General features: G+C 26.6%; 3 protein-coding genes across 3 annotated transcripts in view; 1 reads left to right on the top strand and 2 right to left on the bottom strand.

Annotated features, from left to right (window-relative positions):
- Positions 1-5,232: 5,232 nt before the first annotated feature.
- Hr3 (Hormone receptor 3) overlaps positions 5,233-19,366 on the top strand; it is a 116,183-nt gene continuing 102,049 nt past the window's right edge. Inside the window, exon 1 of the mRNA XM_067349582.1 lies at positions 5,233-5,291. The gene's annotated coding sequence lies outside the window, so the exon portion shown is untranslated. The remainder of the gene's footprint in view (positions 5,292-19,366) is intronic.
- On the bottom strand, positions 9,817-13,528 carry LOC105679009 (uncharacterized). The gene is made up of 6 exons (XM_012378777.2): positions 13,264-13,528; positions 12,327-12,646; positions 11,877-12,125; positions 11,660-11,807; positions 10,445-10,647; positions 9,817-10,045 (listed from the first exon to the last, which is right to left on the bottom strand). The coding sequence occupies exons 1-6, from the start codon at positions 13,264-13,266 to the stop codon at positions 9,940-9,942; spliced, it is 1,029 nt and encodes a 342-aa protein (XP_012234200.2). The 5' UTR covers positions 13,267-13,528; the 3' UTR covers positions 9,817-9,939.
- LOC105679004 (uncharacterized) lies at positions 14,256-17,782 on the bottom strand. Its single transcript, XM_012378773.2, has 6 exons — positions 17,519-17,782; positions 17,139-17,392; positions 16,667-16,918; positions 16,436-16,604; positions 15,738-15,934; positions 14,256-15,332 (listed from the first exon to the last, which is right to left on the bottom strand). Exons 1-6 carry the CDS (start codon positions 17,549-17,551, stop codon positions 15,212-15,214), a joined length of 1,026 nt encoding a protein of 341 aa, XP_012234196.1. The 5' UTR covers positions 17,552-17,782; the 3' UTR covers positions 14,256-15,211.

Genomic DNA, 19,366 nt, shown 5'->3' with positions numbered 1-19,366 from the left:
TTTTATAAATTTTGCAGGAGATTAGCAATACTACACATGCACGTTTATATTTTGGAGTTATTTTAATATTATTTTAATTTTATATTTAATTTATATATAATAATAGATGTTTTTTATTATGTTTATTTCACACAAATGCTACAACGCTGTTAATTTCTTTGAACATATAATATCTGTTTTTTGTTACATTTTACAATAAAGTAACACTTGTTATCGCTTTTACAAATCAAGGAAACAATAATAAATAATTTCAAAGTGCATTACGAGATAGTATAATAAGTCTTTACCTATGTCTTGTAGTAATTTTGCTTTCTTGAGATAAACGTTTGCTTAATTTAAATCCAACTTACATATTTATGAATTTTTTTAATTGCTAAAATAATAATTATTTTAAGATAATAATTATTAGAGAAACTAAAAAATTCAATAATTTATTAAAGAAAAATGAGATAATAAGTAAAACTAGTAAATAAATTGACTTAAAGTGTTGAATATATCACTATTTCCTTATTGTTATGCTTAAAATTAATATAAAATAAACATTCTACTTTTTTTAAACAAAGTATGGAATTTTTCTTCTTTTAAGTAATTTACTACAAAGTAAATTTTTAACTGAAACTTTATATATACTTCTATTTATAATATTCACAAATTAAAGTTTAATACATACATGTATGACGTTTATATATTTTTATCGTTTTATGTCTTTCGATGATTATAAAAGTTATATGTTTTTATGATTATTTATTTTGAGCTATTTCGATATTATAGATTGACGTAAATTGCATAATTAATTTAAACTTTGCTATAATCAGAATGTTCTTTTGTGTTTTACAGATTAACTTTGCAGATTAGCGGAATAACAACTTCGCGGCTGCGCACGTGGTGAGTAAGTGCGGTATTAAGAAGATTTGGAGGTATGCGTAAAATATGCGCGATGACCAGCGCAAGAAAGAAACAGTGAGAAATAGTGAGAGATGATATGAGGTTACGTCACGTGCGACAACAACTCCACCATACGGCTCACTCTCGAAACTCGTGTTCCCTCTCTTTCTCTCTCTCATGTTCATACGCTACATTCAGCGTACATTTTAGCGCGTACATTCCACGAATCTTTTAAATCTAAAATTGCGCGATCTTATTTTTGGTATTATTCTGTTATCTTTCGCACGGCGATACTCGTGCTGCGCGGATCGTGTGTCGGAGCATATTGGTACATACGTTATTTCTATCATTTCAACTATCCTAACAAGTACCATATTACACTTTTCTTACTTTCTCATTACAATTAACCTTCAAATTCACTCTCGCCACTTGGTGAGATAAAATTATTTCTTACAATTTTCCTTCTGTTGTTTTCTACAGAATATCAAATGTATCTATGCGATGATATCTATGAGTATTATCTTTGTTCTTATGTAAGTACGCGTCGAGAATACTTATATCGTATCGTACTTACGTACCATATAAAATGTTGCACGATAATAATCAACAGGATTTTTGCAAGTAAATTGCATTTCCATACTGAGAGGAGGATGAGGCGTAGAACGGGCATCGGACATCAGTGGAGCAACTTTAAGGTATATCTCGTTATTTGTTACCTATTAATTGCAAAATGTTGTACATAATAAAATAGTTGAAATTTTCAGTGAAACATTTACAATGTTACAATATTACAATATTTAATATTTATGATTATTAGATTTTTTATATATTTACAATATTAAATATATTATTTCAGACATATAAATTTTTAATAATTCTATTTTTAACTATTTGCTTGAAAGACAAATAAAAAGTTAATATGCACAATTATTTATCTGATATTAATTATTGTAAAAGTTGTTATAATTTGGGTGTTTTTTTTTTGTATTTTAGATAACAGCAATAAAATACGCGTCGGAAGTGCCGCATAAAATGTCGTGACATAATAATTAATCAAATTTTGGGTGAGTGAATCGTGTTCTCTTATACTGAAAGAAGGAGCAGGCTCAGGATGAGCATCGGGCATCGGCAGAGAAACTTTAAGGTATTTCTCATTTATTTATTATTTGTATAAATGTACACAGTAAAATTGTTGAAATTTTCAATAAAACATTTACAATATTTAATATTTATGATTATTAAGTTTTGCTACATATTTATAATATTATTACTTCAAACACATACATTTTTAATAATTTTCATTTTCTAATTTTATTTTAATAATTTTATATTAAGCTGATGGATCTATAATTATTTTAGATATACTCTCAATTAACACATTGAGACTTACATCACTTTATATATTAATTATATAAAAGTTTTATTCTTCTTTATTGATTGCTTAAAAATATTTTATTTTATTTTATTTTAAGTATTTTATATACTTTTATTTTGAAAGTATTTAATCAATATAATTAACCAACATTCGCAAATAAATAAATAAACATTCAAGTATCTATCTTAAAAGAGTATCATATAAAGAAAGACTGTCATAAAAGAAAGAATTTTACGCGATTGATTCACTTAAAGTAGCTAATAAAAAATGGAAAATACAAATTATATCTCAATAAATAAGAATAATAAAATATAAATTTCTCATTGTACATTGATTGAATCGCGTATTTCGAAAGATTTATTTTATTCAAATTCATCGCGCGGGCAGCTGTACTCACGCAAAAAATTATGTAGTTTTGTCTTTTATTGTGTAAATATATCTTATTTTATGCGGAAAATTACATCAGCGAAAGAATATTTATAAAATCTTATGTGATTATCCAAATTTTTGTAATTTATTCGTTTTACAAACGCTTAGAAATTTATAACCATTATAGTGGGTCTCACGCATTTATATTACGTGAGTACCTATTTATTTTTAATTTTAATTTATATATTTATTCATTTGTGTTATAATAAAACGAAATAGTAAAAACTCAAAGAGCTTTAAAATGGAATTTAATGAAACAAAATTAATTTTTATCTTAGAAAACGTTAACAAATCTACCGATAAAAATTTTAAGAATATCATACAAAATATTTTAAGAATACGATAGAGAAAACGAAAAATACAATGGTAAACTATTTATTAAAATTAAAATTTTGAACGCAAGGAATATCTTGTAATATGCTAAATATTTTATATCACATAAGGAATTTCGACTCTAACTCATGACGAGGAGGGGCGGGTTTTTTAGGTTTGTTATTGTTTTCGTACGCGCCATATGATGTATATCCTCTCTCCTTTACTCTCACACTTTCTTTCTCGTACGCGTATCAGCACGCACATTCCTTTCTCCTACTTCTTCCAAATCACTTTTCGATCCTTCAGCGCGACCTTGTGTTTGCTCCTGGATTGTTATTATTCGCACGGCGATACTTGAGCGAAACAGATCATTTCGCGTATCGGCGCGTTATTCTTAGTATTATTCGTTACAGTTTCCCATCTTTCTTTCCCTTTTTTATCAGTATCTGTTGCGTACACTGAAAAAGTTGACACCTATTTAACAACTATTATAATAGGTAATTTTGAAACTCACTATAATAGTTGTAAATTTCCATGCGTTTGTAAAATGAATGAATTACAAAAATTTGAATAATTACAAACGATTTTTAAAATATTCTATCACTTATGTAATTTTCCACATAAAATAAGACATATTTACACAATAAAAAACAAAACTACATAATTTTTGCGAAATTACACAAATTTCTCTAAAATTCCATGATTTTTTATATTTATAATATTAATTTTGTAATTTTTGCATGTATTATTTGGTGCAAATTTATTGAATTTGTTTACAGTGTACATGGCAGAGTGTCGAAATGCGTGTTCCGTGCGATTCATGTAATATTCTAGTTTTATTTTTGTCATAACATGACAAAATACGCGTCGGGAGTGCCGTTTAAAGTGCCGTATGATTATCGTATTCGCGCCGCGAAATCGTGTGTGATTGCTTTGAAGACCACTGAGAGGAGGAAGAGGCTCAGGAGGAGCATCAGGCGCCGGCTGAGCAACGCTTACGTAAATATTCATTTATTTGTTATTCGTAAAATATTGGGTATAAAATATTATATAATGTAGCGCATATAAAATATTTAAAATACTTTAAATATTTAGTAAAATATTTATTATAGTAAATTAGTATTCACCATTCTTAGAAATTTTTTACATATTATTTCAACTAATTAAACTTTTTTTTGTATTCAAAAAATATATTTTTGAAAATAAACGAATATACAGTTTAATGTGCGCAGTAATTATTTTATAAATATTAATTGTTTCAAACACTAATCTGGATTTATTTTTTTATTTTACAGATCAACTTTGTGCGCGTAATTGGTGCTACAAAATATATTTGTTCCGTCGTATAGTATAACAAAATGCGCGTCGGGAGTGCCGTTAATGCCGAGAGTTATAGCGAATCTATAGATGAACGCATTTTTGCTGTATGACAAATATTGGGACACGATTTTTTTTTACTTTAGGCTTGGCTCGGGGGAGGGAAAGGTTAGGTTTCAATCATAAAATCTCGACTACGGCAAAGGCATCTACTCGGTTCTACATGAAGGCCAATATAATGGCTACCGAATGCTTTTCAGATGCCTTGTATTTAGTCGGTTGATTGGATGACTAATTGCACCTCATCTTCTTCGAGCTTACCTTTGCCCTCTGTTTTGAGAAAATCGTGCCCCAATTGGTAAATGTGGTCGTCTGAAACGCGGACGGAATTCGCGCGTAACGTCACAGCTTGGACAATTCGGTTCGATTCGCCTGTGATGTCGGGAGTGCCGTTTTAAGTATCGCGCGATTTTTGTATTCAGGTACGCATGCGAGCAATGCATGCGTCGCGAATTCAATGCGCCGTGTGATTCAATGTGAGTGCTTCGAAGGACCACTGAGAGGAGGAGGAGGCTCAGGAGGAGCTTCGGGCGCCGGCGGAGCAATTCTAGAGTAAGTAATCATTTGTTATTTATTATTATTATTTACGAAATGTTGTACACAAAATATTTGAAATATTGAGTAAAATATTCAATAAAATATTTGCAATGTTTAATATTTATATGATTCTTAAAAATTTTGAACATATACAATTTTAATTCCAAATAACTTAATTAATAACTTAATTAAACTTTTTTTAAATTAATATTTTATTAGACTTTTGCTTAGATAAATGAATAAAAATTTAATGTACGCAATTATAATTTCATAAACATTAATCATTTTGAATACAGCCCTAATCTGTATTTACTTTTGTGTGTTACAGATCAGCTTTGCAGATCAACAACTCCGCTGCTGCGCATCATTCATGGTGAGTGAATTCAAATTATCTACATTTTTTTATTAAAATAATGGATCTCTATAAGACATAGTCGATTTACGTTTTTTGTTTGCAATGTATTAATACATGTATGAATTGAAAAGTACATAAAAGATAAGAATATTATACGAGGGATAATTTGTTTCTATTCAATATTTAAGATATTTTTATTTGATTTGTGAAAAAGAATTCTTTTATTATTTTATAGTTTTACTCTCGTATATATGAATACAATAAAATATTAGTAATTTTATAATAAAGAAAATCACATATAATGTTATAATGTTATATAATATTATATAAGTATTGCAGAATCATGTATAGAATAATATTATAAATAAAAGTATAAAAAAATAAATAATTTTATAGATCCATTATTTTAGAATGGATAGGCTAGGACTTATTGTTAGATTTGTCGATAGATTTTTAAGCCTAGAATATATTTTACGAATAATAGATCAGAGCGAGATATATTGAATTATTTGGAATGCTTGCAGAATTTTTTTATGAGACAATTAAAAATAATTTTTATATTTCTATATGTTCATATTTATTCAGTAATATTTATTTATTTAGACACATTAACACATAACATGTATTATACATTATTTTGATAACAAAGAAATTTGTTACGGAATTTGATTTGTAAATAATTTCATATTTTGAAAATAATTTCTTATTTTAAAAATAAATTTTTTTGAATTTGTAAATTATATTGTTATTACATAATGAGAACTTGATTTTTTTTTTCATCAAAATTAGCAGTGACAATTTTGTTACAATAGCAAAATGCATTTGTTGAAAATAAATTATTATGATGTAACAGTAAATTAATCTTCACAAATAAATGTATTTTGCAAAGTTTATTTATTTTTCTAAATTTTATCGCATTTAATATCGCTATCACATATGCAATAGCAATGGTGATTTCGTTGCGCTAGTAAAATTCTTTTTTTCTATTTGTTAGATGCATACTCTTTTATTTCTTCCTCTTTCCTTTTCTTTAAATATGATTTGTATTTTTATATTTTGTCAGGGTTAAATATTTTGTAAATTGGCGTAGAAAAGTGTAAAAATAAGAGAATTTTGAAATACATATGTGTATGTTATGTAATTATACATTAAAAATAGAAAGGATATATTTTACAGAAGCGCGACGGAAATTAAAAATTGATGTTACATTCGAAATAATTTATTTAAAGAGCGCACTTTTGATTAACGATTTTTGAAATATATTTATTATTGCTATACGCCAATTTCTTCGTGATTTTTCCTAGCTTATCCATACATCCGTGGTCTCATGGCTTAATTGATCCCATGGTTGAGCACGGAAATTCGAAATTCGTGGTCCTATGAATGATGGTCGAACACGGATCTTGAAACAATGTTGATACGATCGACCATTGAATAATGGTCGACTATCAACACAAATTTTAGGCGCAACTAGCGGAAACTGAGCTGAGTTCTGCGCTAGCGTCCTGTGAGAAACTCTTCTCATTTTCTCATTAAACTTTATCAATTTACGGTTTTTAGTACGAAGATTTAGAACTTTTATTAGGTTTTTCTGTTAGATAAAATTTCTGTTAGGTAGGATTTTGTATTAGAGTTTTTGGATAGGTAGAATTTTACAACTTTTTATTACTTTTTTTTTTTTAATTCTTTGCTGTCGATAAACTTTGGAGTATGCAGTTTATTGATGACAAAGATAACGACAAAGTTTTGGGTGGGCAAACAGCAAAATTCTATTCTGTGAGAACAGAAGAAGTTTTTTGCATATAAGGATTGTAAAACTTTTTATCACGTTTATATTTTTTAAAAATATTTTTTGCTGTCGATAAACTTCTGCTTTACTAATTGATCCCATAGTCCCAACTGTGCGCTAAGCAACTTGCGAAAAATACGGCGATATGAGCTTTATAAGAGACACTATTGCTTTAAGTAAAAGAAATAAAAATAAAAATTTTTTGGGGTTTGATAATTATTATAAATACACACGGTGTAACTCAATGTTTTCAATGTTTTCGTAAATTTGTCTAAATTTACAGATTGTTTTATTCATAATTTGTCTTTGGACATAGCAAAATTTATATAATTATGTTTTCATTTAATTGCAAATATTTTGCTATCATCAGCTTTTGCTATTATTATTTTACATGAACGATATTATAAAATGAGAAATTATCTAATGCGACAAACGGTTGAAGAGAATATAGTCCATTAAGAATTTCATGAAACTTCTCGCAGGGATTGGCATATGAAGAAGATTTACGATGTAAAGTACGATCGCGCCACATATGACGCAATCCATTTTACTTTTCTACATACCGTCAAACCACACGTGGTGCTACTGGTAATGAAAGAATTGATCGATTGTACATTGTAATTAAATAATTTATCTTGCATTTTGTCATATTCTCATTACTGTGTATGTAACTCTTTTAATTAAGTTAGTAAAAAAACAATGCAGTAAAAAGACAAATGCAGTTACTTTTCCATTTTTACTAAGTATAATTTTGGAAATGAATATTGCGAATAATGCAAAACTTTTTTTTTCCTAAGAATAAAAATGATGAAGGTTAGAATGAAGAATAATTAAAGTGATGAAGTTATTTAATACTTTTACAATGTACACAATTTTTATTGTGTATTTATGAAAATGTTTTCACAATTTCTATCGTTAAAAGAAATACATAAAATACTTTTTACAAAAAAAATTTTGTAAAAGTTAACTTTTTATTTCGCTCAAGGCGCAAGTGAAATTAACAATCGATAATTACATTTTTATTTCTATTATGGATCGTTAAATTGCATGCATGGAGAATTATAGGCAAGCTTATCGTTGCGTTAGGGATTTATGTCAGAACGAAATTTTCTTATATGTCATTTCTTGTTGTTAATATAATACTTTGCTACGCGAAGAACAAAAGAGTTGAAAAGTCTTGTTCTTTTATTATCTTGTTCTTTCATGTTTATACGCCTAACTTGCAAACAAAAACGTATTCTTTCTTGTATATTAAATAGCAAAAATAAAACTTTATATTTTTTTATATCATTGAATTACATTGTCGGCTGCTATAAAATAATTTGTGCAGTCTTATAACCATCTTTACGTGTTTGAAATGCTAACATTTGAAGAATATACCGAAATAATTAAAAGTATGAAAAAAGAATATAGCGTTGAAACTGGTCTAAAGTGATTTCTTAAAAATTAAAATTAAAGATATTAAAATTAGATGTGACACAAATTGAATAATATTATTTCAATTTTATATTTAATTTATATAGAATAATACATGTTTTTTATCAAGTTTTTTATTGATTTTGCAGTTGCTACAACGTTGTTAATTTTTTTGAACATATAATACCTGTTTTTTATTACATTTTACAATAAAATAGCACTTATTATTGCTTTTACAAATCACAGAAACAAAAGTTAATAATTTCTAAATGCATAGCGAATAAGTATAATAAATCTTTACCTATATCTTGCAGCAATTTTGCTTTGTTAAGATAAACATTTGCTGAATTTAAATCTAATTTGCGCATTTATCAATATTTTTATTTCTATAATAATCATTAGTTCAAGATAATAATTATTAGAAAAATTCAAAAATTTGATGATTTATAAAAGAGAAATGAGAAAATAAGTAAAACTGGTAAATAAATTGGATAGCAAATTTGAAGATATTACTATTTCGTTATTATTATGTTTAAAATAAATTTAAAATAAATATTCTAATTATTTTTAACAAAATATATAATTCTTCTTCTTTTTGCTGCTTTGCTACAAAGTTAATTTTGAGCTCGAAATTTATGTATAATTTTATATATAATATTCACAAATTATTCTAACGCATTCATGTATAACGTTTCAATGATTATAATAGTCATGTGATTTATGATTATTTATTTTTTATTTGGACTTTATCGATTATTTATTTTCTATTTCGACTTCATAGATCGCTATAACACGAAATAAATAATACAATCAATTTTCAAAAACACGAAATAAATAATACAATCAATTTTCAAAAATTTTTGATTTAATTTACTTTTATAATCAGTGCCACATAAAATATGTTATTAAACGTATTTACATACATGAATCTCTCTCATTTGTGTTATACATATGTTGACAATATATTACACATTATTTATCACATAAAATTTTATCGATACATTAAATTCAAAAGCTTGGATCTTGAATTACCAATTTCACTTATTTATTATTATGATAATATTTTTATAATTTTATGCATCAAATTTTTGTTAATTAACCCCAAAAACTTACTTATTATCAATTTAAAATTGTTCTAATTAATACAAATTAATCGGAATATGATATAAATGATATGTTATAAATGATAAAATTGAGATTTTTTTAGATACGAGGAAATAATCATTTGAAGAAGAGATAATAAACAATGAGAAAGTTAAATGTTATAAGTCACCACAAAGAGAAAAATAAAAGTTAATACCGGTAAATGTTAATTTTTGTGTATCACCAACAGACATGGAAAGTACTAAATTATTTATTTATACATATTTGTATAAAAATCAATAAAGTAGAATTACCTTAAACGTCAAACTCTTATTATGACAAAACGGCATTTATCCACATCATATTCTTTTTACACCTCTACTGTGTATCAGAAGAGTAAATATATATTTTATCGTCTTTCTCTACGTACCCACCGGACCATAAAGCACAATAAATTCCACAATGTTGGACTGTTTTATCAGTGCTGAACCGAGAATATAAAACATATGTTTAACTAATTTAAAAGTAAAATAATAAGTAATAAAAAGAATTAACGAATAATGAATTATTGCAAAACTATCACAAATAAAATTAAATTGATGGAATATTTCGCATTAAAAATACATTTTATTAAATGAGATTGAAAAATAACAAGTAGGACAGTTTAATGATAATATGCTAAAATTTAAAACTAATAAAATTCTCAAAATAAAGATTAGAAATTTTTGAACAAAATATCTTTTACAGAATTGGTCAAACTTTTTATAACCATCATAGATACTAATATTTCGAACTCTTTAATTAGAAATTTAATAATAAAGATAAATAAAGCATAATTGTAAAAATAAAAGATATAATTAATTGTATAAGTGCGTGCAAATACCTCGGAACTGGTTTGAGCTTTCTGAGAATTACATCGTTACCGATTTTTATCCAATCCCAGGTTTTCTCTTCAAAAGCATTTATCACTTTTTCGTTAGTTTTAATCATAATATTTGGCGCCGCATTTATAAAGTCATAATTACTTAATTTCAAAGTTGTCTGCATTGTTATCAGTACGAAACGTGGTAAAGTTATGAATTTTCCCTAAAGAAATATCAAATTATTTTCTGAAATTTTTATTCTCTTATTTCAAAATATATTAAAACAATGTATGGATCGAAATATGTTTAACAATCTTAATGTCAGTTCGTACTTTCAATGCTAAAAGAACATTTCTAGCAACATTTCTATCAACAAATTATTTATATTGCACATGTTTATACTAGTTTATACTAGTTTCCATATTTGTGTTATAGAGATCACTTAATTAATTAAAATGTAGATATCAATTGAGCAATGTCTTAATGAATATGCTTTGTTTTTAGAAAACTAACAGTAAGGAAAGTAATAAACTTAGCTGGTTGAAGTTTAAATCGTTTCTAGAGCGATTTTTGAAAAATGATTTGTCACTCTTCTTTTTTTGCACAGAGAAAGTTCAAGACCCTCACGCGAAATACATAGGGATCGAGACCGATCCGATATACCTTGCGGAAGACACCACATTCCAGAAACTACCCTAGATCACTTAAAATTCATTTTAATATACTATATTGTACTAAATATGATGATGATACATAATAGAAATTTTATTATGTGATCAAATTTTGTGGATGATACTTAGAAGTTTCTTTCTGCAAAAGGAGAAATGAAACAATTTCATCAGATTTTTTGAGTATCTTGCGCAAGGTGTATCAGATCAGTCTCTTTTGTATTTTGTTTGTGGGTTTCAGAACTTCTGTGCAAAAGGAGAAATGCGATAAATTATTTTTCAAAAATCGCCCCAGGAACGTTCCAAACTTCAACCAGCTAAAAACATGTGTAACAAATGTTTAATTAAATTTTAGCAATTACGCTCGCGATACAGAGCACATTGTAACTCTATCTCTTATATTTGAAAATATAAAGCAAAAGCAGAAAATGTATTTTATGCTTTTTACTTCAGTTTTTTATTTTTATAACAAACTAATTTGTGCGTACAAAAATCAATGCATATTAATAATTTTATTTCTAAATACAATAATGATTATTAATTGAATATTATATATGTATTAATTACCGTTTCATCTTTTTCCATAGCTTCGTACCCTTGCACAAAGCGAAACCAATTGTTTTTTATTCCTTCTGTCGAATTTGGATTACGCGGATTCATTTTTGACAAAATTATATCTTCGTCAGTTTCATTTATCTCATTAGATTGTATCACGCTATATTTTTATTTTTTAGTATTCAGATACAAGAATTATAAGCATTAATAGAGGTTACTGGATACTTACTCTTTTAACCATGTATTAACGTGTACATCTGAATCAGAAAATGCCTCCAAAGTTTCATTCCATGTCTCTTTCACGAATACATTGGCAGAATTGCGATATTGTTGCATATTCAATATTAGTTCACTGCTGGACTTAGTGCGCAATGTTACTTCGTTATGGCCTGAGGGCCATGTTTTCAATTTTTCCAATGCAGGGTATTTTCGGCTATCTTCGAATTTCTCTGTTCTTTTGTTATACACTGCAAACATTCTAATAAACGTGGAGTGAATATTATTTATTATATTCAGCTTATTGTGTAATAAAAATTATTCTTTCGCATAATTTATTTAACTGTGAACATAGTGGAATGAATTTTACGATAATACTTTAGTTTAACTTTTATGTTTAGATTCGAAAAATTTTATTATTTTGAAATTTTATTTAAGCAAGAAGACAGGATTTTGTACTTACCCGTCCCAAATATCTGTCCCGAAATTCTCTGTACACATTCCATAATCGCAAAATTTAAATGAATTATAAGACACTGACATTTTACTCGATTTCACTAGATATATCAACAAATTCGTTACTTGACCAATTTCTTTCCAATTTGGATTATGTAAAGTAGAATACTCGTTGTCAACATCGCGCCTTCTTTCAGTTTTCACTTTTTCTCTTGCTTGTTTGTAGGAGCGAGGATTTCTTTTCATCGTAGATTTAATAACTTTATATCCTACTACGACGATCGCCGTAATTGCAACACTGCTCATTAACATTTTTGGTATATCGCTCTGGAATCACATTAATTTGCGTGACAAATAGTTGATTTAAAATTTTTTAAATATTTAAATATAGGTTCGTATTATATAAAGACAAATAACAATGAGATGACAATAGAGAATTTCGAGCCGATGCATGTTGTATAATACTTGTATTTCATTCTTCATGATGTTAGAACAATGATTAATTAACATTTTTTTTTACCGATAACACGAATTATTAAACTATTAAACGTTTCGGTCAGTATCTGATCATCTTCAATAATAAAGTATAATATGTAATATAATATTACATATATATATAAAGGTAGTTGACCAAGTATGTTTATATGTATATTCAGCTCAAGCTTCGAGAATGCGAGAGAGTGATGTGAAATACTGGTAATTTAATTGATTATAGGACAATACATTGTTAACGGAAAAGAAGAATGTTAATCAATCATTGTTTTAACATGAAGAATTTAATATAAGCATTAAGCAGCTTACATTGGCTCTAAATCCTATATTGTCTTCTTATTCTTATTCAAATCGTCACATTTTATATTTTTTTTTGTTATTTAAAAATCTACTTTTTTGCATATTGCTTATCTTTTTATTTTCAAATGGCAAACATTTTAGTCGATAATTACCATTTTGTCGGTGTGTAGTTAACGATGAACTTTGTCTGCTTTACTTTTCCACTTTTTATTATTTCCACTGACAATTAGTATTATAGTCTCTTCGTTCTTTTTGCTTTTCAATCTTATCTACGAATGATCATACACTCTTATTGGTTTGTCGGTTCATCGTAAACTGAAATCTACAGCTTGCGCCGTTGGTTTTTACATTGTTTCATTTATGATGTTTGCAGTCCTATGATAGTTTGTTATTGATGTTATAAGAGACAGAGTGTCTGACAATCGAATGAGTGGCCGGAAATTCGTTACATTTTACAAATTTTTGCAGGAGTTTAGCAATACTACACACGTATGTTCATATTTCGGAACTATTTACAGTACTTTATATAGGACGTTTTTCTACGTTTTTTTTGTCCCCTGCCAGCTTCTTGTTAAATGTTAAATGTTAAATAGAAAATATATAATTTTTTATTTTTTTATATTACTAAATTATATTGTCAACTGTTATAAAATAATTCGGGCAGTCTTATAAACATCTTGACGTGTTTGAAGTACTGACATTTTTAAGAATGTACCGAAATAATCAAAAGTATGAAAAACGAATATAGCGTTGAAACTGGTCAAAAGTGATTTCTTAAAAATTAAAATTGAAAATATTAAAATTGGATGTGGAACAAATTGAATAATATTATTTTAATTTTATATTTGATTTATATATAATATCCCATGTTTTTTATTAATTTTGCAATTGCTACAACTCTGTTAACTTCTTTGAACATATAATATCTATTTTTTATTACATTTTACAATAAGGTGACACTTATTATCTCTTTTACCATTTAAGGAAAGAGAAATAAATTATTTTTAAATGCATAGACACAATATAATAAATCTTTACCTATATCGTGCAGTAATCTTGTCTTGTTGAGACATTTGCTATTTAAATATTGTGCAAATTAAATTTAATATTGCAATTTAAATATAGTTTGCGCATTTATTGTATATCTTTAATTTCTAAAATAATAATTACTGTAAGAAGATAATTATTAGCAAAACTCAAAAATTCAATGATTTATTATAGAAAAATAACACAATAAATAAAACTGGTAAATAAATTGATTTAAATAGAAATGTTGGAAATATCACTATTTCCTTATTAGTATGTTTAAAATAAATATAAAATGTATATTTTAATTTTTTCAAAGCATAGAATTTTTCTTCTTTTAGCTACTTTGATACAGAGTTAATTTTAAGCTGGAACTTATATATAATTTTATGTATAATATTCACAAATTAATGTGTAATGCATACATGTATAATGTGTATATCTTTTAGTGATTATAAAAGTCATATGTTTTTATGATTATTTTGAGCTATTAGACTTTATAAATCGATATAACATCAAATAAATAATACAATCAATTTTCCAAAATTTTTGATTTAATTTTATAAACTATGCCACATATAATATGTTATAAACACGTTTATATACATGAATAATTTGTATTACACATATATTAAATTTGAAAATATTATTTACTACACAAAATTATATATGACATCCGTCTTGATTTCAGTCGCAAATAGTAAATTTTATTTTTAGAACTGGGAGAAATGTTTTACAGTCTAGCAAGCATATTCCTATAAAGTTATCAGAGAAGTTGTTTTTTATATATGCATGAAATAACTCGGTATTAAAAAAGATAACAAATAAATCATGGGAAAATTAAATGTCGTAAGTGACCATGAAGATTAAATTATGTTAATATCAGTAAGATGTTTATTTTCGGGTATCGCCAAGAAATATTGAAAGCACTAAAGTATTTATTTACACTTATCTTTATTTGAATCAATAAAATAAAATTAAATAGATTAACACAAAGGATTTAAAATAATTACGGGCTGTTCTATCAATCTAAAATTAAATAGATCAAATGTTAAATGTATTATGATTAGAATATTATACATCAGAATGAAAAGACTCAGAATCAATATATACTTTATCGTATAATTTTACGTTTCCGCCAGTCCATAATGCGCAATAAATTCCGAAATGTTTGAATTCTTCTTCAGATGGACGCCTGAATCGACAAAATGAAATATATGTTTCAATAATTTACATATAAAAAATTAAGTAATGAAGATAATCAAAGCAGTGAATTGTTAAAAGAATAATATTAAAAATAAAATTATAAAAGACGAATATTTTGTATTTTAAAATACATTTTGTTAAATGCGATTGTAAAATGGTAATTAGAACAGTTTTATGAAAATATGTCAAAATTAAATTATAATTCGTCAGAATAGAAAGTCAGAAATTTTTTAGTTGAGTATCTTTTTTACATCATTGATTAAGCTTTTATATCCATCTAAAATATTTAAAGCTTATATTTCGAACTTTTCAATTAAATGTTTGATAATAAACGCGAGCAAAGCATAATTATATTATCAGAAATATAATTAATTATATACATGCGTGCAAATACCTCGGAACTGGTTTCACATTTCTAAGAATTATTTCATCGCCAATTTTTATCCACTTCCAATTTTTCTCTTCAAAAGGATTTATCAATTTGCCAGTCTCAATGATAATATTTGGCGTTAAAAAACTATGTCTTGTATCTAACTTTACAAATGTCTTTGATGTCATTAGTACAAAACGTGGTAAAGTTATAAATTTTCCCTAAAGAAATATCAAATTATTTAACTAAAGTTTTTTATTTTTAAATATATTATAAAACAACATATTGCTGTGTGTATATAAGTTCAATCATTTTGATATCAATTTGTGCTTTTTATTGATAAAATGACATTTCCAACAACATTTATATCAAAGAATTATTTGTATTGCACGTGTTTATACCATTTTATATTTGTGTCATTGATATAGAGATTAATTAAGCAATGCCTTAATGAGTGTGTCTTGTTTTAGAAGATTATGAATAAAAAATAAAATAAATAATGCTTTTAACAAATGTTTAATTAAATTTGAGCAATTGCTGCATAGTTCATATTGTAAACTTGCTCTTATGTTATAAGGGAAAATATAATTTTGCTTTTTACTTTAATCTTTTGTTTTTAGTAATCTGCGTAACAAATTAATTTGTGCGTATAAAAACTAACACCAGTTGATAATTTTATTTCTACAATAATAGTTATTAATTGAATATTATGTATTAATTACCGTTTTCTTTTCAAATTTCATATCTTCGTACCCTTGACGAAAGCGATACAAATTTTCTTTTATCCTTTGTGTAGAGTTCCAATTTTGTGGAAGCATTTGCGCCAAAGTTATATCCACATTAGCCTTGTTAAACTCGTTAGGCTCGACAATCTCGTTAGTATTTAGCACTCTACATTATTAGTATTCAAATATATAAATTATAAGCGTTAATAGAGATTACTGGATACTTACTCTTTCAACCATGTATTAACGTGTAGGTCCGAACCATAAATCGTTTCCGAAGTTCCATTCCATGTCTCCTTCACAAAACGATTGGAAGGATTGCGATATCGATCTATATCCAATTTTACTTTATTGAGCACTCTGTGGCTGCTTAATGTTACTTCGCCAGTATTTGTCAGATTCGCTGTCACTGATTGTAGAAAACGGTATCTTTGGCTATCTTCAAATTTATCTTTTGTTTTGTTGTACAGTAAGAACATTCTAACGCGGAGAGGATATTATATATTATTAACTAATTTTTAACCAATGGTATAATATAAATTTTTTTTCGAACAAATTATTTAAATGGGAATAAAACGAAATAAATTTTACAATAATACTTTGTTATTTTACCTATTTTATGTTTAGATTTTGCAAATTTTATCGATTTAAAATTTTATTTAAGTAAAGAGAAAACAGCATTATTTATTATCCTACTTACCCGTCCCAAAAATATGTTCCGTATTCCTGTCTACACATTCCATAATCACAAAATGCAAATGAATCATAACGCACTGGTTGCGCACTTGATTTCACTGGATATATTATCAAATCATCTACTCTACCAATTTTTTTCCATTGCACATTATTGGGATTGTCAACATTGCCAACGGATGCTCGTTTTTTATAAGTTTTATATCCTATTATGAGAGCCTCAATTACAACACCAGTTATTGCGCTTTTTATAATCGTGTCCTGGAATCATATTAATTTGCGTGATAAATAATCATTTTTAAACTTTATTTCGTTATTGTAAAATTGTATTTGCATATTGTTTACATCTTTTTATAATTTTCAAATTGTAAATATTTCAATACGTACCATGTTGTCGAATATCAATTTGACGAATTCCATTGTGTAGTTGACAATAAATTTTTATCGGCTTCCACTTAAGTTTTTGCACTGTTGAAATAATTGCTTCTAGTATACGATATCGTTAGATGAATATCTTGTGAATTGATTTTCTCTTCGATCGTGGAACTTATCAATCTTATTCAATAAATGATTATACACTGTTCTTGATTTGCTGATTTACAATGAACTGAAATCTACAGTTTGCGCCGAGTGTTTCTCCTTGTCTTGTTTCGTATATTATGTTTTCAGTTCTTCGATAGCTTGTTATTTACATTATACATGGGAGGAAAGAGAATGTATAGTATTTACACTTTTAAGCCAACATCGCTGCGGATTAAAGATATAAATTTGCTTATTATGTCGTAATTTTTTATATATTTTAAAGATTGATAGTTTGATGTAGATATTAATTTTTAAATCTTTTATATGGAATTTTACGTATTTTCAAAAAATATTAGCATATTAGTATCGCACATTAAATTTTTGTATTTATTAAAAAATTCTAATTAGAAAAAGAATACGTTTTTTGAATTTTTGTTACAGATATAATTCAGAATAACAGCGACAATTCAATTGTAAAATTTTTATTTCGTTGAATTACAATGTGAAATGTTACATAATATTCTTCGACTTTCATATATTTAATTTCGTAAAGTATGGTAATCGGTATTTGACATATACTGTCAATATTAAACAAACATTTTAATTAGTATAAATGATTAACAACATTTCAATACTATGTTTATATTTTATTTCTGATAAGAGTTTTAGCGGGGTTTTATTATTTTACTTTTAACTTCTAATGTATTCATATTGTAATACACAAAATCGTAAACTCTAAATACTGCTAATTGTAATTGTACAGTAAGTTTATTGTAATTATACAGTGTTTTTGGTGTAAGAAAAGCATAAAAAACGTGCTCGAGTAGTTTAAGCGCAGCATAGCCGCGACGACTGACGCGCAAAAAATTATTTCATAGTTTCTGATTTCTCTTTTTTTTCCATCATTACCTGCATCAGAAACTGTCGAACGTGTCATATTCCACGCGATGACATTTCAGTTTTATCTCGGCCTAATATAAACAAGTACGCGTCGAGAGTACAGTTGAAAACATCGCACGATTTTCGTATTCTTTCGAAATCAGCTGCGTGAATATCTTAAAGAACTGCAAAGACTGAGAGGAAGAGATTTAGAAAGGACATTGAACGCTAGCGAAGCAACATTTAGATAATTAATTATTTATTTATTATTTATTATTCGCACAAAATATTCCATATAAAATATTATGTATCGTAACGCACATAAAATATTTGAAATATTCAGGAAAATGTTTAATAAGAAATTTGTAACATTTAATGTTTATGATTATGGGATCTTTTAACATTTATTATTGTTTATTATTTATTATTGTTGAAACAATTAAGTTTTTGAAACAGTCGCTAATGTAGATGTTCTTCAATTCTCCCGGGCCCCCAGAGGCCCTTTGTTAGTCACGGAAATTTATCCTGTCGGTATTTCACTGATGCTCCTTTTCACTGAACACACTTAGACCTTTCGTTTGTTGCCCATCGATGGCGCATCTGCTATGAAAGAGATTCTCTTCTTAAAGTTAATATGCCTTATGATAATCGAAATTTTTAAAAAATATTTTATTTCGCGATATTTAATCTTTTTACACAGAAAAGTTTAGAAACTTTTTTTAATTTGTTGAAATACAATTTTAAAATGTTAATAGATGTAATATATTTTTTTGAAAAGTAAATTTTAAACTCTTATATTAAAATATTAAATACCTTTAATAAAAATTAACTTAT

Source organism: Linepithema humile, chromosome 2 (assembly GCF_040581485.1).
Source record: "Linepithema humile isolate Giens D197 chromosome 2, Lhum_UNIL_v1.0, whole genome shotgun sequence".
Classification (NCBI taxonomy): Eukaryota; Metazoa; Arthropoda; class Insecta; order Hymenoptera; family Formicidae; genus Linepithema; species Linepithema humile.
Note: the sequence above shows the minus strand (reverse complement) of the source record. Positions and strands in the feature narration are given on the sequence as shown.

Excerpts from the sequence above, each read along its gene's own strand:
- LOC105679004 (XM_012378773.2), bottom strand. The coding sequence starts at position 17,551 with ATGGAATTCGTCAAATTGATATTCGACAACATG. Across the intron at positions 16,605-16,666 it reads GTTAATACATGGTTGAAAGA|AGTGCTAAATACTAACGAGA; the intron begins GTAAGTATCCAG and ends CTAATAATGTAG. Across the intron at positions 15,935-16,435 it reads TGAAATTTGAAAAGAAAACG|GGAAAATTTATAACTTTACC; the intron begins GTAATTAATACA and ends ATATTTCTTTAG.
- LOC105679009 (XM_012378777.2), bottom strand. Across the intron at positions 12,126-12,326 it reads GGGACAGATATTTGGGACGG|AATGTTTGCAGTGTATAACA; the intron begins GTAAGTACAAAA and ends CACGTTTATTAG. Across the intron at positions 10,648-11,659 it reads CTATGGAAAAAGATGAAACG|GGAAAATTCATAACTTTACC; the intron begins GTAATTAATACA and ends ATATTTCTTTAG.